This window comes from Scardinius erythrophthalmus, assembly GCF_964197995.2.
Source record: "Scardinius erythrophthalmus genome assembly, chromosome: 13".
In the NCBI taxonomy this organism is placed as follows: Eukaryota; Metazoa; Chordata; class Actinopteri; order Cypriniformes; family Leuciscidae; genus Scardinius; species Scardinius erythrophthalmus.
In genome coordinates this window covers 35,267,842-35,295,402 of record NC_138233.1, presented here as the reverse complement: position 1 = coordinate 35,295,402, position 27,561 = coordinate 35,267,842, and the positions used below count along the sequence as shown (strand labels likewise).

Here is a 27,561-nt window from a genome sequence, read left to right as displayed (position 1 = left end):
ATCCTCATTTCACTACTACAGTGTAAATTTATTTCAGAGAAAATCTTTGTTTTTGGAGGAGTGGTGGCAAAGAGGTGTGTGGCCAGTGCTGCACATGATACAAATGACTGTTTTTTTTTTTTTTTTTTTTTTCTGATTTCTGCACCAAATTAAACTTTTAACTGTAAGAAAAAAAAAAGGAAGAGGAGGATCCAAGTGCAGTATGGCAGTTTATTGACATAATAACAAAAAAACATCCAGGCAACAGGGACAGGGACAGGCAAAACCAGAGTAAAAGTGAAACCAACTCACAAGAAACATCCACCAAGGACAACACCAGACAAAGAACATGAGAAACACTTATATACACTCAAGGGGAGATTGGCGAACAAGACACACCTGGGAACAATCATAAACTAATCAACAAGAAAAACTACAAAGGACTACAAAACATGGCACAGAACAGGAAATAACATAAAAGTCCACACAAGACAAGGGGAACACGAGACATACAGAAATACATTTTAAAATAATGTATGGTATTTTCCCAGCTAAGGAATTTTAAAGATTAAGATTTAATGTGGATTCAAACACTTGTCAGTTTTGTAATAACGATTTTGAATATTGGTTAATCCATTTTGGAATGAGGTGCTTAATAGGATAAAACATAACATATCTTTTTTCCAACTATTACTTGGGATATGATGAAATTTGGAGTACATTAGGAGGACAAAAATGCGACTTTGTTATACATTGTCTATTTCATATTGTAAAATATTTCATTCACAAATGTACATTTTTAAAAATTGCACCCAGTTTATTGTGTAAAAAGAGTCAACCCTATATAGCTAACCCTTAAGAATTATGAGAACGTATAAAACCAGGAAATTGTTTGATTTATTTGACCAGTATGATTTTATTTAACCCCCTACAATGTTTATGTTTTATAAAAATTAATATATTTTTTGTCTCAGTCTGTGAAGTCTTGTTATGTTAATGTTGGAATGCAAAAAAAAAAAAAAAACAACTATGAGTCGAGTCGACCGCAGAACATACTGCTGTGCTTGGATGGCCAGATGTACTAGTGGATGCCAGAGCAGATCGTTGTGAGGTAATATGCAAATGCCAGGCGCGCTAGCAGATGTCAGAGCGGGCTGATCATGGCTCTGTCGAGAGCTCTCAGATGTTGTCAGAGGATTTTCTCCTGGATTCCCGTCATCATCATCTCATCAGTGGTCCTCTGGTCTTATTACGCCTATGTCTTTGAGCTGTGCTTCGGTAAGATTCCACTGTTGACCATTTATGCCTTTTAATTCGCTTATGGTTCTTGTTTGTATGAAACAAGGAAGTCTCGTGTTTTGGTTATTTCACAATGGTTCGCCAGTTTATTATATTTTTTCTATTATTATACAAAATAAATCGGTTTGAGTAATTGTATCCGCTGTTATACCGGTGTCATAGCGTTGTTTACATGGGCTGTGTCTTCAAACCTATTGAGTGTCCTGCCTAGAAGCCATACAGCATCACAGTGTGTGAATAATCCCTGTGAGGCCATGATTTCACATGATTTCACATGATTTCAGTGCTTTCTGCCTATATTCTGCTGGTTTTGAGACACATGACACTGATCCTGATTGATTACCTGTTTTTCAGTTACTCTCAGTAATCATCTGGAGAGGGGTAAGTGATCTTCAGTCATTGCTTATTAGACAAAAACCTGCCTTCTTGATTCATGAATGGGCTTTTGTTTAAAACGTGGAATGGAAATATAATTTTCATGTTCTCTCAGTTGAACTAAGCTGCAACATCAACAAAGTGCACAAAACACACAAACTATACACACATAATAATGACATGTTAGCAGCACATTATAGTTAATCACACTGTAGTTCATCTACAGTTGCATAAACTTAGTCTCTATGTACGTTAACTGACTTAGTTATGGCCAGTTAAGCCTTAAAAAAAAAATCAGATGACTCATTTGTAAACTTGACTAAGCAGTCAACTGTGGTTACACTGTGGTCCACAATCATACACAAAAACACCAGCTGATTCAAAGTCATTGCAAAACAAAACAAAACGAACAAAAAGAACAGTTTGCGACTGCAGTTGAGCCTAGGGCTGCGTTTACACTGCAAGTCTTAATGCACAGATCCGATATTCTGACCATATCCGATTTTTTTGGCCCTTCTGTTTACATTCACTACGATATCTGTGTTTACATCAGTTACACCCAAATTTATCGTCGGTGATCACTTTACTATGCACATAGTAGACCCTCTGGTTTTGAATAGTCATGCTATTAAAATGATTTATAATTCATGTCTGGCATTGTTAATACAATGCTAAATCAGATATATATACGATAACAATTTTAGGAAAAAAATGGTTTTGCCAAGCGTGAAGGAGGTTCTAGGTTCCAATCCGCACTCGTATAGTTTTGTTTTTTTTTTCTCATCAAAACCGAATATGTTCATCACCAGTGGTTACAGTCTATATCAAGCAGGGACACGTTTGTGTGCATTTTGCTTTGTGATTTCACCAGACGAATAGAGAGTCTCCGCAACGGCGATAGATTGAAGAGCGCGTCCGAGTGAAGACTGTGAGCGAGCCACAAGAGAACACTATCCAGATATTGAGCTTGATTTCAAAAACAACACATTTCAGCGCTAGATCGTCTCTTATTTAATAACGAGCTAAATGAATGCTCTGCTAGTTAACTGGAGATGTTTTATTTATTTGTATTAGGTACATCATAATGTTTCAATAAGTGGTGGGGGACAATATCGATCCTGAGAAAAAGTGGTGAGGACACATGTCCCACCCGCAAATTACGCCTACGCACATGATCAATAAAAATTAAAGCTCCACTGTCACGTGATTGCTTTCCTTTGCGTGTCAGAAATATGTTTGAATCCATGTGCTAACACACTATCACTGTAAAGCTGCTTGAAACAAACTGATCTGTATGGTAACAAGCGCTACATAAATAAAGGTGACTTGACCATCATATATTCTGCATAAAATAATTACAGCAACATTTACTTGCCTCAAAAAAGTCTGGTATTGTTATTATTATTAGTGATTGCTACACTTCAATATGTGAATTATTCCATCAGAAAATTAACACTTTTAACGTTGTCAGACTTACAACGGAGCTGCGCACTTCAGTCGATATCTCCGATTCAGAGTTTGACACAGACTGACGGACACACACATTGATGATGATTCTAATTTGATTATTTTATATCCAATTGTTGATATTTGTGTTTTGAAAAAGTTTTTGAGTGATGTTTTGACTCCTAACCAATTTTCTTTTATTGGTCTTTTATTTGGGCTAGTAAAATTCGTTTCAGGCTACCAAGCTCTGAAGAGTGCCTGTCCGAAGGGCTTCCAGCAATTCTGACATTTTGCGAGCCCGGTCTCTGCTGAGAAATGTAATGTAGCTTTCAGTAGTGAAGCTGTTTTATCTATAACACACACAGGGCAGAGGTTGAAAACCAGCTCCTGAATGTTTCAGCGTGGGCGTAATTTCTTTCCTTTATGAAGTTTCCACCTCGATAAAAACCCCCGCCAGCGCAGACATGCACATCTGATTCATAATGCAAAATTAAAAAATATCTTTGTGGGAAACGTGTCGCCCTCGCCTTGTGGTAGCTTGTAATTTAAAGGGGAATCGGATATGCGTGTTTAGACGTAGGTCAGATGTCCAGGTGTCGGATATATAGCCTATCTGATTTAAAACCAGAAGTGGCTCAGATCGGATGCGAAAAAACTAGATCTTGTGCAGATTTTTTCTGTTTAACCGTGTGCATTCCGGATGTGAGTTAAAAATCAGATTTTTAGTGCCAGTGTAAACACAGCCGTAGTTCTTATACACCCTAAATGGTCTTATGCTGTTCAACTTGAGCATCTATCAACTTATAACGCAAATGTAATGACATATCATGACTTTTACTTGTGATAGCATGTAATGTGTGTTTTTTCTTTTCACAGTGGCCTATTTGTTGATATTCCATGTGTGCTTTATAATGTTTTGGTGGACCTATTGGAAGGCCATCTTTACTCCACCATCTATACCGTCTAAAAAGGTGCTTGTGATTTATGTTATGTTAGTTGTCTTAAATAGTGCTTGTGAGAATCCGAATGTAGCAATGAGTCATATTTTACTCCATGCAAAATTATATTTGACTTAATTTTTGCATTAGTTCATATTTTTTGCATTATTTTCATAATTAAGCACATTTCCCCTGAATTGTGAATCTACCATGTGACTAGTTTAGCTAACTAACTGAACTGAGCTTCGTTAAATTAGCATGGAGACTTTTCTCCCAATATGAACACATTATGCAGTTACTCTTTCTTTGTCACAGTCACCTTTGGCTTGCTTACTGGCAGTTTACAGACAAATATATTATTAATGCATCATTTTCTGAAGACCTTACAGAATTTGAGACTTTATCATTGATATATATCTATTTATATATATATATATATATATATATATATATATTATATACACATATATGCATACGTACGTACACACACACACACACACAGTCACACACACACATATATATATAATTTATATTTATTTATTTGTTTATTTATTTTTGTAAAGCTGCTTAGAATCAATGGCCATTGTGAAAAGTGCTATATAATTACTGTGATGTGAAATTATTATAATAATTATATATTAATAATAATATTATTAATAAAATCTATCTAATGTATGGTGATGCTTGTTGTACTGCCTGTGTACCTCTGTTTTTTTTATTTAAAACATTGTATTACTGTAATTTTCTTTTGTAGGTCTGTATTACAATAATGAGAATAACCTTTGAGAATAATGGAAATTACAAATAAAATTGCATTTGTAGGTGAACTTTTCTTGATTGTCATGCAAAACATCCTAATGATGCTCTAATAAGACTTCAGTTTCTTCATTCATATGTTTGATAAACTTTGAAATTGTCTGTGCTCTAGTTCCAGTTATCATACACTGATAAAGAAAGATATGAGATGGAAGAGAGACCGGATGTTCAGAAGCAGATTCTCGCGGATATTGCCAAGAAACTTCCCATCTTCACACGCGCTCAGTCTGGAGGTACACACAGCCACCTGTCTTTAATGTGTGCATTTCCACAGCAGCTGCAGCTATATAGTCATTTAGCAGAATGTTTGCCAGTTAAACATGTGATCAGATGTGAAGGCGGGCAGCTGATCTCCTTTATCTCCATGTCTTCAGCTATCAGGTTCTGTGATCGCTGTCAGGTGATAAAGCCAGACCGCTGTCACCACTGCTCCGTGTGTGAAACGTAAGTCGAGCACCACACCAGTCCCAGTTCCTGATAACAGATCTCTCTACACATAAGCCTCGTTTTAATTAAAGTTACAGGCTGCATTTGAACAAAATGACCTGGATTCACTGTGTATTTCTTTCCCTGTGTTTTTATAGATGTGTTTTGAAAATGGATCACCATTGTCCATGGTATATAAACATTTATTATATAATGAATCAAGTCATTTATTGTTTTCTGTTCTGTTAGGTACACTATGTAACTTTTTTTTTTCAAAATTAACCAATGCATAATCACTCCTTCTTCCAAAATGAGTTTTTGTCTCACCCTGATTCACTATGGTAAGCCTATTATAAGCGTTTATATTTTAGACCTGAAGGGATGGTTTTCATGGGAAATTGCATACAAGCGTCACTCGATTGTGTGTCTCGTCATATCCGTTAATAGAGTAAAAGTGAGTGAGTGAGTGAGTGAGTGAGTGTGTGTGTAACAGAGGAGTGTCTGCTGGAGAAAAGAGAACGAGACAGCTCGTAATAAAACAAGAATCAACATCAGATGCTGTGTGTGTGTGTGGAACAGAGGAGAGTCTGCTGGAGAAAAGAGAACGAGACAGAGCTGGTAATAAAACAAGAATCAACATCAGCTTGGCTTTAGGAGATGGAGAGAACTGAGGGTTTTGAATTGTTGTAAAAGCGAGGTGGGGATGATGGTGTTAGCAGAAGAGTAAGTGTTGTTTTATTGAACAGATAAACTGTCATATGTGTCTCTCTAACACATAAAGCATTATCTATTGTGAAGACAGTTTCATTATGGTTGTTGTGCTGGAGTTTATTCTCAAGGAAGTATCGTGTCTATTAACGGGTAAAGCTACAGTAACGTCTTCAGATAGTCAGCTTGAGATCCTTTCCATCTAAACTGCTGATTTCTCTTAAGCTTTGTAATATGTTTTATGAGCAGGATGATAATCTCTCTGTCTTTAGTTATTAGAAAGAATCATATTCATCCGCACAGTCACGCAGAGCCGAAGATCAACCAAAACAGTTCTTCAGCAGAATGCATGCAGTTTTTTTTTTTAAATGCTAGAGGGCCAAAAGTTACATAGTGTACCTTTAAATGTGTATCTCATAAGCAACAATATTATAGTTTGAATGATCTGAAATGTTGGATATGTGATGTTTTTGTCTTCTGCCCTCTTTAGGGTTAACAACTGTGTTGGGTTCTCCAACTATAAGTTCTTTCTGCTGTTCCTGTCTTACTCCATGATCTACTGCGTCTTCATCGCAGCAACAGTGTTTCAGTACTTCCTCAAGTTCTGGGTGGTGAGCAGTTTTGACTTTTAAAATCAATTGAGCTCAAATAAACTTAGGCAAGTATTATAAACTATAAAACTTATAGATACAGGGATGACCCCTGTATCTATAAGTTTTATAGTTTATAATAGTTTATAGTTTATAAACTATATAGTTTATAACAGTCATGGAAAACCTGGACATAACAGGGAATTTTATATTACTTGGGACTGGGGAAAGTCATGGAGAAATCATGGAAGGTCATTTTTTTTATACAGTATATAGTTATTAATGTATTCTTTACTATGCTTTGTACTAAAATATTTAATCAGAGCGTTATGTTGAACTCAATTAACCCACACAGTTCAAATATCATCTTCTTCATCTGGCCTGTCCAATTAGAGACAACAACATACTTTTACATTGTTAAGCTAATTGCCATTTAATTACTTATTTCAGTGAAGTGTGTCTCTCTTTTGCTAATTGTCACTTACTAAAATCATTAAATATAATTATTATCATAATTTGTTTGGTATTATACCAGTCACTGAACCATTTAATTAACTAATGTGCATAAGAGAATAAGCCTTATTTGTTTATTTCAGTGATGGAGGTCATAAGTGATCATGAGGTAAATGGATGTGAAAGGTTCCCCAATAATGTTGAATGTAATATAAATAATTATGCTGCCTTCACGTGTTATCGGAAATTTCCTAGTTCCCTCTTCTGAAGTCGTGATTACCAGCTCGTCGCGTTCAAGTGCTTTGTTGTCAGAAAAAAACAGGAATCATGGAGGACACCAGGTTTATACTTGCCTATTTATTGGAAAAATCTTGTTAAAGCTAAATGTAACGTCCCGTTTATTGACAAACATATAAACATTCACCACCACAATATCTAGAATAGATGGTCAGCTTGCTGACGATTCTGGATTTTTTGCCAAATATAGGCTATTTTCACTGTGTATAAAACATACAATACACTTCAAATTATAATTCATATATGTATGCACTACTTTAATGACAAGACATGGTGATGTAGCTGTTGTGGAAAAACCAAAAAGAAAAGCGCTCAGAGCCAGCAATTGTTCTCTCCTCCACCATGTTTAAAGTTTATGGCATGTCTATATCAGGAACTTGGTTTCAAAATTATTCCAGAGCTTCCCAGTGGTAAATACAACTTAAAGGTGCAGTGTGTAATTTTTAGCAGCATCTAGTGGTGAGGTTTGCGAATTGCAAACAGCCAGTCACTCACGGCCTATCCCTTAAATTGCAAACTCCAATGAGAAGCTACGGTGGCCGACTTAGGATCGGAAGATGTCGTCGTCTGAGTCAGCAGAGAGTAGCAAGTCAAGCAATGAGGTTTCTTTTATATTATATTATATTTTATATTAAATTATATTTACTTAATTATTCAGTAAAACCACATGTTATTGCGATTGTTATTTTTACTTGTTCATCATTGTGTTAGTCTTTTATTCACTGACTTTACCATAGCCTGTTTCCTTGCTAGTTAGTATAAGATAAGAGCATCAAAGCAGCTAGGTAAGCGGAAATAGCTAACGTTACGATGTCCGAGGCGTCGTTCAGACAGCATGTTTTTCTCCACGTTTGCAGAGTCAGGGACAACCCGCGGTTATGTAGATATAAATGACTCATTCTAAGGTAATAAAAACATAACGGTTAGGTCTCTAAGTAAGGTCTTTATACACCACTGAAAACATAGTTATGGATCTTATATTGCATTTCTGTCCATAGATCCTCAGAAATATTACACATTGCACCTTTTAGAGGGCGTTCATGTTCATGCTAATTTTTACAATAATTCCGATAGCACGTGATACTTTATACAGCTGTTTCTCACATCTGATTTTGATCAGTGTCTCTAATTCTCTTTCAAGTTTTGACTCCATTTAAGAACAAATTTTGATAATCCTTTGAGCTTTGCAGTGTATTTTTTTGGATTGTATTTAATATAAAATGTTATCAGTCAAACTGTCATAAGCATTTATTCCAATCAATGAAATCACATAACCGCACATTTGCAAAATAAGAACACCACACCAGTTCTGTTTTCTAAATAAAAGGTTAAATGTTTAGGCATGGAAATTGGGTTTTAGTTGGTCAAAAAGAGTGTGAACCCTGTAGAAAAGTAAGAGTTCACAATTTGAATTAGGTGGTTAAACTTTGTATTTACCTAAATTTAAGACCTGCTAACGACCATATGATTTTCTGATACGTAAAACCATAAAGTTCTAAAAACCCTAAAGGGTGACCTTTCTCTTTCACATGACACTATGCTAGTGTACTCTTTAAAGCTAATAAACTACTGTGTAAGTAGATATACACTTACACATTTTTTTTTCTCTCTTGAGAATGCATTAGCATTTACAATCTTAGTTGCTTGGCTGGTGCTGAAGAATGCAATTTGAAATCTGCCATCAATAGTTCAGATCTGTATTTGCCATGTGGCTAATGACCCTAGAGCTGCAGGAAAATGAGATCATAACAGTGCTGATGGCACAACAACAACAACAAAAACTATCCCGAGCTATGAAGTCAAAAAGAACAGAAAGTAGCAAAAAGGTTGATTTGAAGAACCCTTACAAGAGCACAAGCTTAAAGGCATAGTTCACCCAAATATGAAAACCCGTAAGACTTTCATTCATCTTTGAAACACAAATGAAGATCTTTTTATATGAAATCTGTGTGATTTCTGTCTCTTCATTAGTTGTGTTTCCATCCAAATTTGAAGCGAATCTTTTCAAAGTTCTCAAAAAAACAAAACAAAAGAAACATATGCGAATTATTCATCAAGAATTTTCCATCAAGTTGTTTGAGCGGATGATGGTGGTAGTGGGAACATAGTAACTGTAGCAATGTATGTTGATAAGGGAAGGAGGAGGCGGGAACCTGCGAACGTTCAACACTTTAATAAACAAAACATAAAAGTAAAGTGAAAGCGTGTTACGCATCACGTTTGAGCTTCAGCAAGAACCAATGAGGTTCATTCTCGTGTTACGCATCACGTTTGAGCTTCAGCAACAACCAATGAGGTTCATTCGTGTGTTACGCATCACGTTTGAGCTTCAGCAAGAACCAATGAGGTTCATTCTCGTGTTACGCATCACGTTTGAGCTTCAGCAACAACCAATGAGGTTCATTCGTGTGTTACGCATCACGTTTGAGCTTCTGCAACAACCAATGAGGTTCATTCTCATGTTACGCATCACGTTTGAGCTTCAGCAAGAACCAATGAGGTTCATTCTCATGTTACGCATCACGTTTGAGCTTCAGCAAGAACCAATGAGGTTCATTCTCGTGTTACGCAGAACGTTTGAGCTTCTGCAACAACCAATGAGGTTCATTCTCGTGTTACGCATCACGTTTGAGCTTCATCAAAAACCAGTGAGGTTCATTCTCATGTTACGCATCACGTTTGAGCTTCAGCAAGAACCAATGAGGTTCATCCTTGTGTTACGCATCACGTTTGAGCTTCAGCAAGAACCAGTGAGGTTCATTCTCGTGTTACGCATCACGTTTGAGCTTCAGCAACAACCAATGAGGTTCATTCTTGTGTTACGCATCACGTTTGAGCTTCAGCAAGAACCAGTGAGGTTCATTCTCGTGTTACGCATCACGTTTGAGCTTCAGCAAGAACCAATGAGGTTCATTCTCGTGTTACGCATCACGTTTGAGCTTCAGCAACAACCAATGAGGTTCATTCGTGTGTTACGCATCACGTTTGAGCTTCTGCAACAACCAATGAGGTTCATTCTCATGTTACGCATCACGTTTGAGCTTCAGCAAGAACCAATGAGGTTCATTCTCATGTTACGCATCACGTTTGAGCTTCAGCAAGAACCAATGAGGTTCATTCTCGTGTTACGCAGAACGTTTGAGCTTCTGCAACAACCAATGAGGTTCATTCTTGTGTTACGCATCACGTTTGAGCTTCAGCAACAACCAATGAGGTTCATTCTTGTGTTACGCATCACGTTTGAGCTTCAGCAAGAACCAGTGAGGTTCATTCTCGTGTTACGCATCACGTTTGAGCTTCAGCAACAACCAATGAGGTTCATTCTTGTGTTACGCATCACGTTTGAGCTTCAGCAAGAACCAGTGAGGTTCATTCTCGTGTTACGCATCACGTTTGAGCTTCAGCAAGAACCAATGAGGTTCATTCTTGTGTTACGCATCACGTTTGAGCTTCAGCAACAACCAATGAGGTTCATTCTTGTGTTACGCATCACGTTTGAGCTTCAGCAACAACCAATGAGGTTCATTCTCGTGTTACGCAGAACGTTTGAGCTTCAGCAAGAACCAATGAGGTTCATTCTCGTGTTACGCAGCACGTTTGAGCTTCATCAACAACCAATGAGGTTCATTCTCGTGTTACACATCACGTTTGAGCTTCAGCAACAACCAATGAGGTTCATTCTCGTGTTACGCAGAACGTTTGAGCTTCAGCAAGAACCAATGAGGTTCATTCTCGTGTTACGCAGAACGTTTGAGCTTTAGCAAGAACCAATGAGGTTCATTCTCGTGTTACGCATCACGTTTGAGCTTCAGCAAGAACCAATGAGGTTCATTCTCGTGTTACGCAGCACGTTTGAGCTTCTGGGAAAACCAATGAGGTTCATGCCCAAATTTGTCCACGAAGGTGGAATTAAGGGTTGCTACGTGAAGGAGACTTGAGGGTTAAATCGATCATCTCTCTTCAGAAAATGTGGACTACACCGCTCAATTTAGATGGATTAGTTCTCTTACGAGAGTTCTCTCGTACTGCGTTCGTAGAACGCTGCGGGAAAAGTCTCTTTTCACGAAATACTGAAGCAAAATTATCCTTAATTTTCATATTTGTAAAACGCATTGCAGCAGTGCACAGCCATGGCGAGACGGCTCGCTCACTCATTGGCTGTTCTGCGGCAACTGCATGAGCCTATCGAGCGAGGGCTGATGCAATATCAGACCAATGAGAGCGCTTCGCGCGCTCCTCGTCACATCCCGCCGAAACGGGTGTGGCCATCCCCTATAAAAGGAGCTCGAGTAGGCTGATTCAACTGATTTTCATCTCTTCAGCGAAGCTCACGCATCGCTGGATCACGGAGAAGCAAGCGTCGTCGAGGCAAGCTTTTCAGCGGGACGAGCCCTCGAAGCCGCTGGCCTCGCCGCCTTCTACTGCCGTACCTGCTGCGCTTTCCGGCGCTTCATATCCTTTATCTGCTCTGTTTTGTGTATGTGTGTGTGCAGTGTTCCCGAACACTCACCCCTAAAAGAGCCGCGTCTTTTTCAAGATGCCATCCTGTGGCTCGTGCCGAGCCCCGCTCATCGAGGGAGACCGCCATGTTATTTGCGTCTTCTGTCTGGGCGAAGAACACGCAGCGCTCGCGCTCGCTGACGGCGGCTGCCCTCACTGCGAGCTTTTGCCGATGGCGACTCTGCGGACTCGCCTGGCACAGTTCTCCGAGCCTGCGCCCCCCGCCGCGTTGCCGCGCCGTAAGAAGCGCCGCTCGCAGCGGGCCCCGGAACCCACCTCTTCCCGACAAAGCTCGCCGGCTCGCCCGCCAGCTTCACCGGCTTCCCCCGAAGCACTTCCTGATGCTCAGCGCCCGCAGTCTGCCGCCGCTTCATCTGAGGAAGTTGTTTCTGAAGTCGAGTCGGTCGAAAAGGATTCCTGCTCTCTGCTAGCTTAAGGCAGTGAAGACTGGGCGAGCTCTGCGGATCTCACGCCTCCTGCCCGAAAGCCGTCGGCTAGAGCTAGCATCGAGAGGGAGCTCATGCGAGTACTCGCGTTGGCCGCGGCGAGCCTCGGCCTCGAGTGGTCTGCACCGGAACTCCCCTCGCGCACCCGGCTTGATGGTAGCTTCCTCCCTGGTGAGCGTTCTTCTCCTGTGTCTAAGCCCGCTCCGTTTCTTCCTGAGCTTCATGAAGAAGTGGCGAAGGCCTGGAACGCTCCCTTTTCTGCACGAACACGTTCGTCTGTATCCCCAGCATTTTCCTCCCTGGATAATGCTCAGGATCGAGGCTACCTCACTCTGCCGCCGGTGGAACAGGCGATAGCAGCCCACCTTTGCCCGCCCTCTGCTGGACGGCGGACTAAGCCAGTGCTGCCGTCGAAAGCCTGCCGCATGACGTCGTCGCTGCTCGCGCGGATCTTCTCCGCCGCTGGGCAGGCGGCATCGGCCCTGCACACCATGGCCACGCTTCAGGTGTTCCAAGGCGATCTCCTCCGCAAACTGGACGAGATAGGACCTGAAGCTATCTGCATCACGGACCTGAGAAGCGCGTCGGATCTTTCCCTCCGCGCTACCAAGGCTGCAGCACAAGCCATGGGACGCTGTATGGCTTCCGCTACCGTAGCCGAGAGGCATTTGTGGCTGACGCTCACGGAGATGGCTGATGCAGAGCGCAACGCGTTCCTCGACGCCCCGCTATCCTCCGCTGGCCTCTTTGGATCTTCTCTCTCCGAGTTCGTGGAGAGATTTTCCGAAGCCCAGAAAGCGTCACAGGCATTCAAGCACTTCCTACCGAAGCGCTCCAGTTCCGCAGCGGGCCGTGAGAAACAGGCCCCTCGGAGCTCACAGCCTCAGCCTCCGGCCGCCCCCTCTCAGCGACAGCAGCGCAGCTCACGCCCTCGCTCTCGCTCTACCAGCCGCCGCCCCACTCACCGCGGGCCGCGACCAAGGGTTGTGTTGAAGCCGGAAGCCCCAAAGAAGTCCTAGCACGCCTAGGGAAGCGCAGGTGTGTAAGCCCCGTTGCGACCGGGCCCTCACCAAAGCGCACCGCTGTCTCAGTCCCAGGAATTGCGACTGCTTCAGCGTTCTCAGCAGAGCACAAGCCCGCACAGCTGCCCGCTTGCCTGCACACAAAAGCCGTTTTTACGGCTACCCAGATAAATCCCGAAAAGAGTGTATTTTCTGGTGTCCCGGCCAAGGCCGATGGTGCTATAAATGTAGTGTTGATGCCCACTTCCCTGTGCCCATCCCTACACACAAGCACAGCCCTGCACACAGGGCCCGTACTCATAAGATCGACGCAGTTCGATCGCGCCACAAACATAGTCAAAGTGCCCACTTCCCAGTGCCCACAAACGCTATGTCTGGCAAGCCACAGGCTCCCTGTAAAAACGGGACCTGTGAGCACCCGCTCTGTTCAAGCAGACAGCGCGGCCAAAGCAGTAAACGTGCCCGGTCCCCGCCCACGTTCACTTGTAGGCTGCATGAGTCCCATGAGACCTTCTCAGACCTCCCTCGTTCAGATAAACACTGTAGCGGGGTCGAGGATGAGCGTGTTGCCCGCTGTATTATGCGCGCTCCCCGCCTCAAATGTCACAGGCGTAACGCCTATGCTAGCGCGCCCCGAAGCGCCGCCGTCGCACAGCGAACAGAGCGCGCTTCGCATCCAACCCCTAGCCGGCCATGCAGACGCATGGGCCGCGCTTCCAGGGGTTTCGGACTGGGTGCTAGACATTATAAAGAGAGGCTTCTCGCTACAGTTTTGTCGGCGCCCTCCACGCTTCACAGCGCGCGTCGAAACTACGGTGAATTCAGAAGTAGCACACCTGCTTCGCGCCGAAATATCAAAACTGTTGAGCAAAGGGGCGATACAACATGTATCCCAAGCTCAAAGCGAAGGGGGGCTATACAGCAGATACTTCCTAGTCCCCAAAAAGGACGGTGGTATCAGACCCATACTAGATCTAAGACGACTAAACAGAGCTTTAGTGAAACGCAGTTTCAAAATGCTCACAACCAGCAAAATCCTCGCGCACATTCGCCGAGAAGACTGGTTTATGTCGATAGATCTAAAGGACGCGTATTTCCAAATACAGATAGCGTCACGCCACAGGCGATTCTTGAGATTCGCCTTCGAGGGTCGGGCATACCAGTATACAGTCCTGCCATTCGGCTTGTCCCTGGCACCCCGTACATTTACGAAGTGCATGGACGCAGCGCTCGCCCCCCTCAGACTCAGGGGCATGCGAGTGCTGAACTATTTGGACGACTGGCTGATCATAGCTCAATCACGATCTCAGCTCGTGGAGCACAGAACCATGTTACTCGATCACCTCGAGAATCTTGGTATCACGATCAATTGGACGAAGAGCTCCTTGAACCCCAGCCAAACTATTTCGTTTCTGGGCATCGTTCTGGACTCTCGTTCTATGACGGCGCGGCTGTCGCAACAGCGCGCGCTGCGCATACAGCACGCAGCGAGGTCCTTCCGCTGCGGTGCGATTATCCCGCTCAAACGTTTTCAGAGGATGCTGGGCCTCATGGCCTCAGCATCATCAGTTCTCCAGCTGGGCCTGCTTCGCATGCGCCCTCTGCAGTTCTGGTTGAAAGCGCGAGTGCCACGCGGAGCGTGGGCACTCAGCCGATTGCGCCTCAAAGTCGATCAAGACTGCGCAGCAGCCCTGAGACCATGGGCGGCGGGCGATTGGTACCGTTCAGGTGTAAGCCTGGGGACTTCCTCGAGAGTGAAAGTGGTGTCTACGGACGCATCCACCTCGGGATGGGAAGCGCTGCTCGAGGGCAGGCCGTTCTTTGGCCTCTGGTCAGAACGAGAAAAGCTCCATCATATCAACTGCCTGGAAATGCTAGCAGTTCACAACGCGCTGACGCGCTTTTGTCCCCACATCAAGGACCAACACGTCGTAGTCCGCTCGGACAACACGGCCGTGGTGTCCTACATAAATCGCCAAGGCGGCCTCGGTTCCAGTTCCCTTTACAGGCTGGCCGAGCGCCTCCTAATATGGGCTCAGCGCAACCTGAGCTCGCTGAGAGCGGTGCATGTGCCCGGGACACTCAACCTGGGTCCAGACAGGCTGTCCAGGAACAATGTTCCCACGGGCGAATGGTCTCTACACCCACAAACAGTCCGGCTGTTGTGGCGGAGATTCGGCAGAGCGGAGGTGGACCTATTCGCGTCCCCAGAAAACGCTCATTGCCCCGTGTTCTTTTCAAAGAACGACAGCGCGCTGTCCCACAAGTGGCCGCACTGCCCGCTATACGCGTTTCCCCCAGTCTCCCTCCTACCTCAGGTGCTGGAGCGAGTCAGGGAAGTGAAATGCCCAGTACTGCTTATAGCACCGTTCTGGGACAACCAAGCCTGGTTTCCAGTCCTGATGCAGTTAGCAGACTCCGCTCCATGGCCAGTGCCATTGAGGAGAGATCTCCTCTCGCAGGCCAGGGGCTCGATTTGGCACCCACACCCAGAGCTGTGGTCCCTTCATGCGTGGACGTTCAACGGTTACCCGTTAGCCTCACGGATGGAGTGCTGAACACCATCACTCAGGCTAGAGCGCCTTCCACCAGGCGGCTTTATGCCTCGAAGTGGTCGGTTTTCTCCAGCTGGTGTACAGCTCGGGGCCTGTCACCCCTCGATTGTGAGGTGACGGAGGTTCTCTCCTTCCTACAAGAGCTGTTGGATAAGGGCAGATCCCCTTCCACGCTCAAAGTCTATGTGGCGGCTATCGCAGCGTGCTCGACAGCAACGCCAGGCCAGTCACTGGGTAGGAACGATTTAGTCATCCGCTTCCTCAGGGGAGCTAGGAGGCTGAATCCCCCCAGACCTCCCTCAGTCCCGGTGTGGGACCTTTCTACGGTCTTGGCAGCCATGAAAGGCCCCCCCTTTGAGCCTATCCAATCTGTTAGCCTCAAACATCTGTCTTTCAAAACGGTGTTTTTGATGGCCCTCGCTTCGGTGAAGCGCATAGGCGATCTGCACGCGCTCTCTGTGAGTCCAACGTGCTTGGAGTTTGGGCCCAATGACTCCAAAGTCATACTCAAACCTAAGCACGGCTACGTGCCGAAATCCCTCAACACTCCGTTTAGGGCTCAGGTTATTTCCCTGTCTGCCCTGCCGGGGTCAAACGAGGAAGGGGACTCGAGCTGTCTTTGCCCCGTTAGGGCGTTAAGAGCTTATGTGTCCCGCTCCGCTGCCTTCAGACAGACGGAGCAGCTCTTTGTCTCGTTCAGTGGACGTTCCAAGGGAGCGGCTGTTTCGAAACAGAGCCTGTCCAGATGGGTGGTTGACGCCATAACAATGGCTTATACTACCAAGGGCCTTCAGTGCCCGTTGGGCATTAGAGCGCATTCCACGAGAGGCGTTGCCTCATCGTGGGCCTGGTCTAGCGGGATTTCCTTACTGGAAATATGTACGGCGGCGGGCTGGGCCTCGCCGTCTACATTCATAAGGTTCTACAACCTAGAAGTTCCCGCCTTGCAGGCCAGGTTGTTTTCGGTTTAGCCGTATCAGCTCAACGCCACCGAATACTTCACCGCACTTGCAAGCCAAGTGTTTTCGGCGTATTCGAGTCAGCTGTCTAAACACGGCACTGATATCGCAGACGCACAGCGCCGCCGAAGTTCTCTGGGCAGAATTGTGTAAGACCCATGTTTTTCCACATTAGCCAGGCTCCCTCCTGCCTATGTGATGTTATATCGCGTCTAGAACGCACCTATTTGGGCGAAAGTGTGTAAGTCCCACATTTCCCACATTAGCCAGGCTCTCCCTGCCTATGTGACGTTGTATCGCGCTTAAGGGCGCATCCATTGGGCGAAATTACGTAAGACCCACATCTCCCACATCAGCCAGGTTTTTCCCCTGCCTATGTGGCGCTGTTCGCGCCTAAGGGCGCATATATCTGGGCAAAAATTTGCGTAAGACCCACATTTCCCACATTAGCCAGGCCTCCCCCTGCCTATGTGATGTTATATCGCGTCTTAGGACGCAGCTATCTGAGGGTGGTTGTCCCCCCCCCCTCCAGACTCTCCGAAGTCTACCGGGTGATTATGCACTGTATACCTGGACTAGCTTCCAGTGGTCGGTGTTTTCTCATCCCAGCACGCACGGCGTCTTACAAGTGGTTCCCGCAGCGTTCTACGAACGCAGTACGAGAGAACTCTCGTAAGAGAACGTACTCGGTTACTAACGTAACCTCGGTTCTCTCTAGAAGAGGGAACGAGTACTGCGTTCCCTGCCGTGCGCGCGGTTCGCTCTGGTTCGCTTCGGCGATGAAAACCAGTTGAATCAGCCTACTCGAGCTCCTTTTATAGGGGATGGCCACACCCGTTTCGGCGGGATGTGACGAGGAGCGCGCGAAGCGCTCTCATTGGTCTGATATTGCATCAGCCCTCGCTCGATAGGCTCATGCAGTTGCCGCAGAACAGCCAATGAGTGAGCGAGCCGTCTCGCCATGGCTGTGCACTGCTGCAATGCGTTTTACAAATATGAAAATTAAGGATAATTTTGCTTCAGTATTTCGTGAAAAGAGACTTTTCCCGCAGCGTTCTACGAACGCAGTACTCGTTCCCTCTTCTAGAGAGAACCGAGGTTACGTTAGTAACCGAGTACGTTTTACGATCTCTTATGAACTTTTTAAAGTGTCAAAGTGTCAGTTGCGTAGCTGTCAATGGAGGAACAGAAAGCTCTCAGATAAAAAAAAAAAAAAAATGTAATTTGTGTTCTAAAGATGAACAAAAGTCTTATGGGTTTGGAACGACGTGTGAAGGACTGTGAACAACATTCACATGATGCCATATTTTTATCAATATCAATATTCCTGCAGTGTTTCTCAGTCAAAAACAATTAATTGTTGCCTTCATGAAATCAGCTCACAGTGTAGGACTGCCAAATTAAAGGAAAATGAAAATACTTTTCTAATAATTGTCTCCCGCTCATGTCATTCTAAACCTTTGAGCATTCATTTTCTCTGTGGAACACACAATTTTTGTCCATTCAATGACAGTGTTGTTTTGGACCCCATAGACTTTCATTTTTTTTCAACTGTTTTTGTCTATACATTCTTCTAAATATTTTATCTTGTGGGTGTTCTGCAGAAGAAAGAGATGACAGAATTAATAAATAATGACTATCCCTTTTCGGGCAAGTAGAATGATATTGGCTTTTTGACGATAGCTACAGTTTTTGCATGTGAATGAAGTTGTGGTCTGTGCACTTGTAGATGCAAAGAGATTCTTTAAAACTGTGTTCTGTCATTATAACTTGGAAAAATAACTAATTTTTAAATTTGTTAATTTTGTTAAACACATACATTTCTCTTTTTGCATTTGTTTGTTAGGGAGATCTTCCCAATGGCTCCGCCAAATTCCACGTGCTCTTCCTGTTGTTTGTGGCTCTCATGTTTTTTGTCAGTCTCATGTTCCTGTTTGGCTACCACTGTTGGTTGGTGGCTAAAAACAGATCAACGCTAGGTGAGGAAGATTTCACTTCCTTTTCTACTGAATTCCTTGATTTTCATTTATCCTTCCATTGTGTTTCTGCAAGACGTTTAAAGGTCATAGTTGTATACCGCTTGCATGACCTTTGGTTAGCAGATGTGATTTATGTGGCTCATTATTTATTTTTTTGTGGACTGTTTGACCTCCATGAACGTGTCTGTTTTCCAGAGGCGTTTTCTGCACCAGTGTTTCAGAACGGGCCTGACAGGAATGGCTTTCATGTCGGGCTCAGCAGAAACCTCCAGCAGGTGTTCGGGGAGGATAAAAAGCTCTGGTTTATTCCTGTGTTCACAAGGTGAGCTCATATCAAAACTGGTCGCACTCAAAAGCAACTGTGTGGCTCAAGCACAAACGTCACACTGGCTAGATGTATAAATGGATGCAAATTTCAAAATACACTATGAAGTATGCCCTATGTAAATATTTTCCATGTGTTCTGTGTGTTTGTATGTTATAGCCAGGGTGATGGGCACTATTTCCCGCTGAGGACCCTGCGTGAATCCGAGAATCCTCTATTGGCCAATGAGGAGCAGTGGTTAGAGGACGGTGGATCAGATGAAGAAAGTGCAGGTGAGATCAACAATGTATCTAAGTGATTTTAATTGTATGTTATACAAAATATATCTTCAAATGCAGCAACTAAAGCTCAGTATGTAATTTTGAACTTCAATGTCAATCAGGTATATCTGAAATACTTTGGTGGCACCAAATGTCAGTTGTTCCACACCTTAAAGGGATAGTTCATTCAAAAATGAAACTATTGTCATCGTTTAGTCACCCTCATGTATGCCCTTCTTTCTTTTTCGGACCACAAAAGGAAAAAAAAAAATGTTTGTTCCTCATGCTAGTCCATATAATGGCGGTGAAAATCAACCAGGATCAAGCTTTTAAAAAAAGACTCAAAAGTATCAATGATCCCATGCGACACGTGCCGTATATTCCATTTTTTTGTTTTTTTGGGTGAACCCTTGATCATTTCACTCTGATTGGCAAGTTAAATTAAAAATAAAAAAATCACCTTTTTTCAACTTTATTAAATTCACATTATAAGTCGACTTCAGAGAAAAAAATATAGTTAATATTATTGTGTATTCCATTGAAAATACCCTTTAAATTATTTAAATTCTACTGCCTGAAATAAGGTTAGGAATCGAATACTTGTTATAAAATCGTAAACTGTTGAGGAAGAAAACGCACGTGTAACAGTATAATGGATCAGTGCAGCTCTTAAAGTGACAGCCGTCCCTATAATAACATTATTCAAACAATAAAAGCAAATACATTGCAATTTATAAATAAAATATACATTATAAATGTAGTGTTATTTTAAATTTGACATTTTATTTGACATTACAGTTTCTGTACCTGAAAATCTTAAAACGCTTTATTTCAATTTTATTTTTGTTCAGTTGTATTTATTTGTGCAACTGCTAATTTGTTTATTTGTTCTTTTTTAATTACTGAGTGTTTATGCTTGAAATTTATATTAGTTATGCTTGTTGTTTTTATGGTATTTTTAAACCATAGGCAAAAGTCCCTCGTGTAAGTGTTCTTTAGCCTGTTGATTTTCGTTCATGGTATTCAGCTACAATGAATGATATATATATATATATATATATATATATATATATATATATATATATATATATATATATATATATATATATATATATATATATATATATGTATATATATATATGAATTTGAATATTTGAATATTTGAATTTATTGGAATTCAAATTAGGAATCGTTGTTATTGTTATAAGCAGAATCTGAATTGTTAAAATTCAAACGACACCCAACCCTAGCCTGAAAATAAATAAGTAATTCAAAGAAATGTTCTATTTGAGGCCTCCAGACTGTGTATTTTTCCACTTTTTTCCCCTGCGGTGCGACAGCACTTTGTTAGAGGTGTCGCACTGGTGCCACTGTGGTGTTGCCTGAGTCTCTTTGATTATGCTCTGCCATTTCTACTGAGTATGAGAAACAACAAAGCTTCAAAAGTTTTTTTTTTTTTAAACATGCGTCTTTTATTAAACAGCCCTTTAAGATCCAATCAGAAGCACTTCAATTTGTTATGAAGCTTTGGCAGTATTTTGCATTTGTATGTATACTAGAAGTTTTTAGGCTACTGTTTTCATAACAAATACTGTAGTGTTTTGCAAAGTATTGTATACTGTAGTATACAATATATAGTTATTTATTTTTTTACTGAGCCACTGAGTTTGACCTGTTGTTACTATGATCTACAAATGTATGGTACTATAGAAGAACAATGGTAAAGTTTGATAAGAGTCAACGGCTATAAAGTCTAAATTCAGTCGCATGGTCAGAATATTGATTTTTTTTGAAAACTTTTGTTTATTTTCACAGAAAAGTAAATTTACATTGCATTTATAACTTGCCCATTTCCATGAATCAAAATATGTAATATTAGGAACTGCACTCACAATAACAATTATAATATTGTGATATTTTCAGTTTATGTAATGCACTTCTTAAGTTTTAGGGATGTTTGGGTTCAGTATGAATTGATATTTGTGACCCGTGCTGGCAAAATGAGTTTTTAAAAATGATTGTTATTTTCACATTCTCTTTTAAGAAAACCTTCTAAATGATGAGCAACACATTTTTGAAGTCGATAGAGTCAGCAAAGTCCATTTAGTCCAAAAATTGAGTTCAAGTTTTGTGAATTTTCCAAAACAAAATCATACAGCAACCATACCTTAAAATCCCTGGTAATAATAACACCAAATTTAGCACACACCAAGTCAAAACCAAATATCTATAGGAAAAATATATATTCAACTTTTTTTTCCCCAATGATACCACAATTGTTTGATTAAAATTAATGAAACAGACATCCTATATATTCAGACCAACTGTACCGCATGGATCTAATATAATGTCACACATCAGATGTTTTTCCCCAACAGTTAACCAAACGTTCGCTAAAGACGTAACTGATAATGTCAGTGTGAATACTCGCCAAGACAGAAATTATGAAATATTGTAATTCTGTATGTGTATATCGGGATCGCGCGCTGTCTCAGTTTTCAGCACGAGTTTGAAAATCACATTTTATTGGTTCAGACTCGTGCCATTGAGCATTCACTATGAATACTCACAAAGTTGGAATGTTGCGCTTTTAGTCAGGTCCGAATCTTCAAGATTGTGTAACCCTGTAGGCATTTTTGAGGAAAAGTTGTTATACCACATTTTTAGAAAGTTCAATGTCTCCTGAATAAGGATCCATCGTATAACATTGAAATAAGGGTCCCATTTTCTTGTAATTGTCATTGAAACAATAGGTGCATTATTCAAAGCCAAAACACTACAGGTGGATAGGGTAAAAATTTTAAGTTATAGATATCACCATAAAACCTTTCCAGTTTTTCACTTACATAGAGACAGACATTTTTTGTATTACAAGTTTTCTGAAATGTCATGTTTACATATGCAAATGAGGCATACCAGTATATATATATATATATATATATAATTCGAGGGGCAGGCATACCAGTGCGCGGTTCCCCCTTTCGGGCTAGCCCTGTCTCTTCGCGTCTTCACAAAGGTTGTCGAGGCAGCCCTTGTTCCTCTCGACGACTGGCTGATCCTAGCTCACTCTCGAGACAAGGTTTGCGAACACAGGGACCTAGTGCTGCGGCACCTAGCTTGTCTGGGCCTTCGAGTCAACTGGGAGAAGAGCAAACTCTGCTCCGTGCAGAGGATCTCTTTTCTCGGTATGGAAATCGACTCGGTCGCCATGTGCGTGCGCGCGCAGTCACTGCTAATTTGCCTTCGTCAGTTCGAGGGCAAGAGTGCGTTTCCACTGAAACTATTTCAGAGGCTCCTGGGGCATATGGCATCCGCAGCCGCAGTAACGTCGCTCGTCTTGCTTCATATGAGACCGCTTCAGCTTTGGCTTCGCGATCAAGTCCCGAGGTGGGCATGGCAACAAGGCACGCTCCGAGTCCCAGTGACTGCCTTCAGACCTTCACCCCGTGGACGAACCTCAGTTTTCTATGGGCTGGAGTGCCCATAGAACGAGTTTCCTGGCATGTTGTTGTATCAACAGATGCCTCCATAATGGGCTAGGGCGCCATGTGCAATGGACATGCTGCCGCAGGCTCCTGAACAAGACCCCAGCGCCTTTGGCATGTCAATTGCCTCGAGTTGCTGGCTGTACGTCTCACCCTGCACTGCTTCTGTGCGTTGCTCAGGGGTCAGCACGTATTAGTCCGATCAGACAATACCGCCACAGTAGCGTACATCAACCGACAAGGTGGTCTGCGCTCCCGCCGTATGTCGCAACTCGCCTGCCACCTCCTCATATTGAGTCAGAAGCATCTGAGGTCGCTTCGAGCCATTTATATCCCGGGAGACCTGAACCGTGCAGCTGATATGTCTCGGTTTCGGCCTCTCGCTGGAGAATGGGGACTCCATCCCCAGTCGGTTCATCTGATTTGGGATCAGTTCGGGGACGCACAGGTAGATCTGTTTGCCTCCCACGACTCTTGCCACTGCGACCTGTTTTATTCCCTGACCGAGGGCACGCTCGGCACGGATGCACTGGCGCACAGCTGGCCGCGGGGCCTCTGCAAGTATGCGTTTTCCCCCAGTGAGCCTTCTTACGTAGACTTTGCGCAAGATCAGGGAGGACGAGGAGCAGGTAATTTTGGTTGCCCCGTATTGGCTCAACCGCACCTGGTTCCAAGAACTAGTACTCTTCGCGACAGCACCTCCCTGGCCAATTCCTCTGAGAAAGAACCTGCTTTCTCAGGGACGGGGCACCCTATGGCACCCTCGTCCCGATCTTTGAAACCTCCATGTGTGGTTCCTGGATGGGACGAGGCAGGTTTGAGTACCCTACCACCAGCGGTGGTGGCTACCATCACTTCCGCTAGACTAGAGCATCGTCCACGAGACATGCCTATGCGTTGAAGTGGAACCTCTTTGTCAACTGGTGTTCTTCTAAACTTAAAGAACCCACGAAAGGCCCGATCAGTGTCGTGCTTTCCTTCTTGCAAGAAGGGTTGGAGCGAAGGTTGTCTCCCTCCACCCTGAAAGTGTATGGTGCCGCCATTGCCACACATCATGATGCAGTTGATGGTAAGTGCATTGGAAAGCACGACCTGATCATCAGTTTCCTGAGAGGAGCGAGGAGACTGAATCCTCCTCGCCCTCCTCTCGTTCCCTCTTTGGACCTCTCTGTGGTTTTAACTGCCCTGCAGAGTGCTCCCTTTGAGCCTCTGCAATCAGTGGAGCTTAAGTTCCTGTCAATGAAAACAGTGCTCCTGGTTGCATTGGCCTCCATCAAGAGGGTAGGGGACCTGCAGGCATTTTCGGGTGACGAAGCGTGCCTGGAATTTGGACCGGCTAACTCTTACGTGATCCTGAGACCCCGGCCTGGATATGTGCCCAAGGTTCCCACCACACCCTTTCGAGACCAGGTGGTGAACCTGCAAGCGCTGCCCTTGGAGGACGCAGACCCAGCCTTGGCACAGCTCTGTCCAGTACGCACCCTCCATACTTACATAGACAGGATGCATTGTTTCAGGACTTCAGACCAGCTCTTTGTCTGTCATGGTGGGAAGCTGAAGGGAAAGGCTCTCTCCAAGCAAAGGTTGTCTCACTGGATAGTGGACACCATTGCTTTGGCTTACCAGCAGCAAGGTCGACCATGCCCCCTTGATGTGACGGCCTGCTCCACCCGGAGTGTGGCATCCTCTTGGGCTCTAGCGCATGGCGCCTCGCCAACAGACATATGTAGATCTGCAGGCTGGGCGACACCTAACACGGCCTCTGGGCAACCCCCACGTGTGTAGTCCACTGTAAGCCTCTCTGAGCATGTGTCTTTCCCTCGGCAAGCTACCTTGCCACCCCTGGGTTTGAAATATTCCACCTGCAGCTGGACACCCCAGTGATTCTCAATATGCAGCCCCCTGGGGTCATGTGTATTCCAAGTCCCCCCCTTCGGGCTGGGCATAATTGCATATTTCCACTGATATATGCTTCCCAGTGTACCTTGGCATAATTCCAGCAGCCATTAAAAACTATCCCTTTCATGTTAATGTTGTTTTTTCATTGTTTACATGTTTAAATATTCTGAGAATGCATAGTTTTAGTTCTAATGTTTAATGTTTAAACTGCAACAAATGCATTAAAACTTTTTTTTTTTGGCAGCCATTTTGTTTTTATTGTTTATGCCAAAACAGTGATGTTTACAACTTGTTATACGGCAGAAATGGATTCAGCACCTAAAAATCATATAGAAACAACACTTGAAGTACTTTTCCTCAAAAATGCCTACTGCATCTTATCCAGGGCTATTTATCTATTTTGGGACCTGACTATTTAAAACGATACCAAACTTGTGCTGAGGGGAAGCGCGAGAAGTGCGCAGAGAAAAATGCAGTTTTTCATGGACAAAACGTACAAATAAAGATACTTTTAGATGTTTAATAGCTATTAGGAGCATTGGGATCGCTAGACGAGGGCTTAATGAACTCATTTTTGTGAAAACCTCAATTTCATTTGTTTTGCCTGTAGCTCGTAATTAGCCCGTGCGCATTCCCACTCGTTTTGCCAGTCACATTTAGTCAATTATTCTCAGATCACATTGTTCAAATAAATATGAAAAAGACTGGATCAAATAAATCTCCCCAATCAAATGTTGTTTCAGATGAAAATGGACCTTCAGTCATTATTAGGACTGAATCATAATCACTGGAGTGGACGAACCCTTGGTGAGTATCGATTTTAGCACCACTATCACAATTAAAATGTGGTTAAAGAGTTTCCCTTGCACTTAGTATTAAAGTTAAGTGTGGACTATTGACATGAATGATACTTCAAAATGTGAATTAAATATAGTAACAGTGCAATCCTGGCAACACCTCTCAATGTAAAAATCTAATTCTAGTAATCTATTAAAAAATCGAATCTATTCACTGTTTTTACACTAACACTGGTTTCTTCTTTATTTTACTAGTGGGACCCTTAACTGACTTTAGCATCAAGAGTGGTTTAAGAAAGCACCCATCGTTGAATGAGACGACTGCATTCCAAACCCTGGACCATGCCAGAAAAGCATGTTTTTAGAGAGCCAAATATATCGGGAACAGTGAGGACTTTTCTTGTTATGCTGATTACCTAGAACTTCTCATGCTGAATGTTATCAAGTATATTTCTCATATTTTATGAAAAGGAGAGCCACAGGACAATCACTGGCATTTTCAGAGGTCATTGACCTGTCGGACTGTTTATTATCTTGCTTTGAGGACAACATACGGACACGTCTCGGATCAAATTTATCAGCACCCATTTGGAGGTATTTCTAGAATGTTTCTGGTTGCCGAGTTTTATTTCTCAGATAGTCGGATGAATCTTTTAAAACCTAGAGAACCTGTCCAGATCATATTCCACCCGAAAGAAAGTATATTATATCAGAAATGTGCAAAAAAGCTAAACTTAAGTTGTTTAAACTGTGAAGTATTTAAACATTTTGGTATTACTTCTTATCCTGGCTTTAATTTATGCTGATTTAAATTAAAAGCATTGTATTACAATAAACAAAGTCTGTATAGCAATAATGAGAAAAAACATCGAGAATAATGAGGCTTACAGCAAATCTTAAAAAATGAAAATGTCTGGATGCATTACAATAATGAAAATTGGGATGTCACAAAGTAAAATAGGTTTCTTGTTATTTATGCACAATATGATTCCTCGAATTTCCTTTTTCTTTTCATTTTGGGGTGAAATGTGACCTAGAATTGTTTTATGACATTCACTTAATGGTGCAAACAGAAAGAAGTACAGAGAGCTCTGCCTTTGGTGTGTGTGTGTGTGTGTGTGTGTGTGTGTGTGTGTGTGTGTGTGTGTGCGCGTGTGTGTGAGAGAGAGAGAGAGAGAGAGAGAGAGGAGAGAGAGAGAGAGTGTCTCTCTATGTGTGTGTGTGTGTGTGTGTGTGTGTGTGTGTGTGTGTGTGTGTGTGTGTGTTGCCACCATCAATATGAGTTTCCATATTCAGTTGGTAAGAAATCAATCCTATGCATTTATCCACTGTATACTTTGGCTGGCATTTTTATGAAGCTTTTTTAATCCTTAATGAGTAATCCCGACTGTTTTCCTGTGGTCAATAGAGAGCAGTCTGGATTCACCTCGTTCCTTTTGCATTGTGATGCAATGTAAACACATTTTGATACCTCTCTCTGTATATATTTAGGAAGAGACTGCGGAGGTCAGTATTTATTAGGACTTCTAGCATGTAAATCCTAATACGGGATATGTTTATTACCAGGCTGTTTTGTGGGATTGCCTTGTGAGGTGATGGTGAAATAATTACCTTGTTTTCCTCTAGTACAAAAAGATATGGGATAGCAGTATGGTATTGTAAGTGGGCGAGTAATCCTTTTGAATTTTGTCCTCTTTGAAAGTTCTTGTATGTTTGAGTCCCGTTTGTGTGCCCCTTTTCAGAGACTGTAATTGTATACATAAATAATTGATATACCCATGATGTGGTTCTCTCTGACGAGGATCCTCATTAGCCAATGCTTATTGTTTTTTTGCACTGACCCTAATTTTGGGGCGATTATTGCTTCCTTTGACTGTGTATGTGCTCAAACACTTTTACTGGACTCCATATCCACTACATGTTCAAGTCATTACATGCCAATGTTTTTCCAATGGTACAAAATATGTATTGTTCGCTCATTAAATATCAACAATCTTTTGATTCTTT

The 27,561-nt window shown here is 42.8% G+C and overlaps 1 protein-coding gene across 1 annotated transcript; it reads left to right on the top strand.

Annotated features, from left to right (window-relative positions):
- The first annotated feature begins 1,036 nt into the window (after window positions 1-1,036).
- Window positions 1,037-27,561, top strand: zdhhc15b (zDHHC palmitoyltransferase 15b). The gene is made up of 12 exons (XM_081382383.1): window positions 1,037-1,257; window positions 1,633-1,659; window positions 3,976-4,070; window positions 4,966-5,086; window positions 5,228-5,297; window positions 5,438-5,470; window positions 6,478-6,598; window positions 18,656-18,788; window positions 18,984-19,110; window positions 19,273-19,385; window positions 25,501-25,564; window positions 25,810-27,561. Exons 1-11 carry the CDS (start codon window positions 1,140-1,142, stop codon window positions 25,539-25,541), a joined length of 999 nt encoding a protein of 332 aa, XP_081238509.1. The 5' UTR covers window positions 1,037-1,139; the 3' UTR covers window positions 25,542-25,564; window positions 25,810-27,561.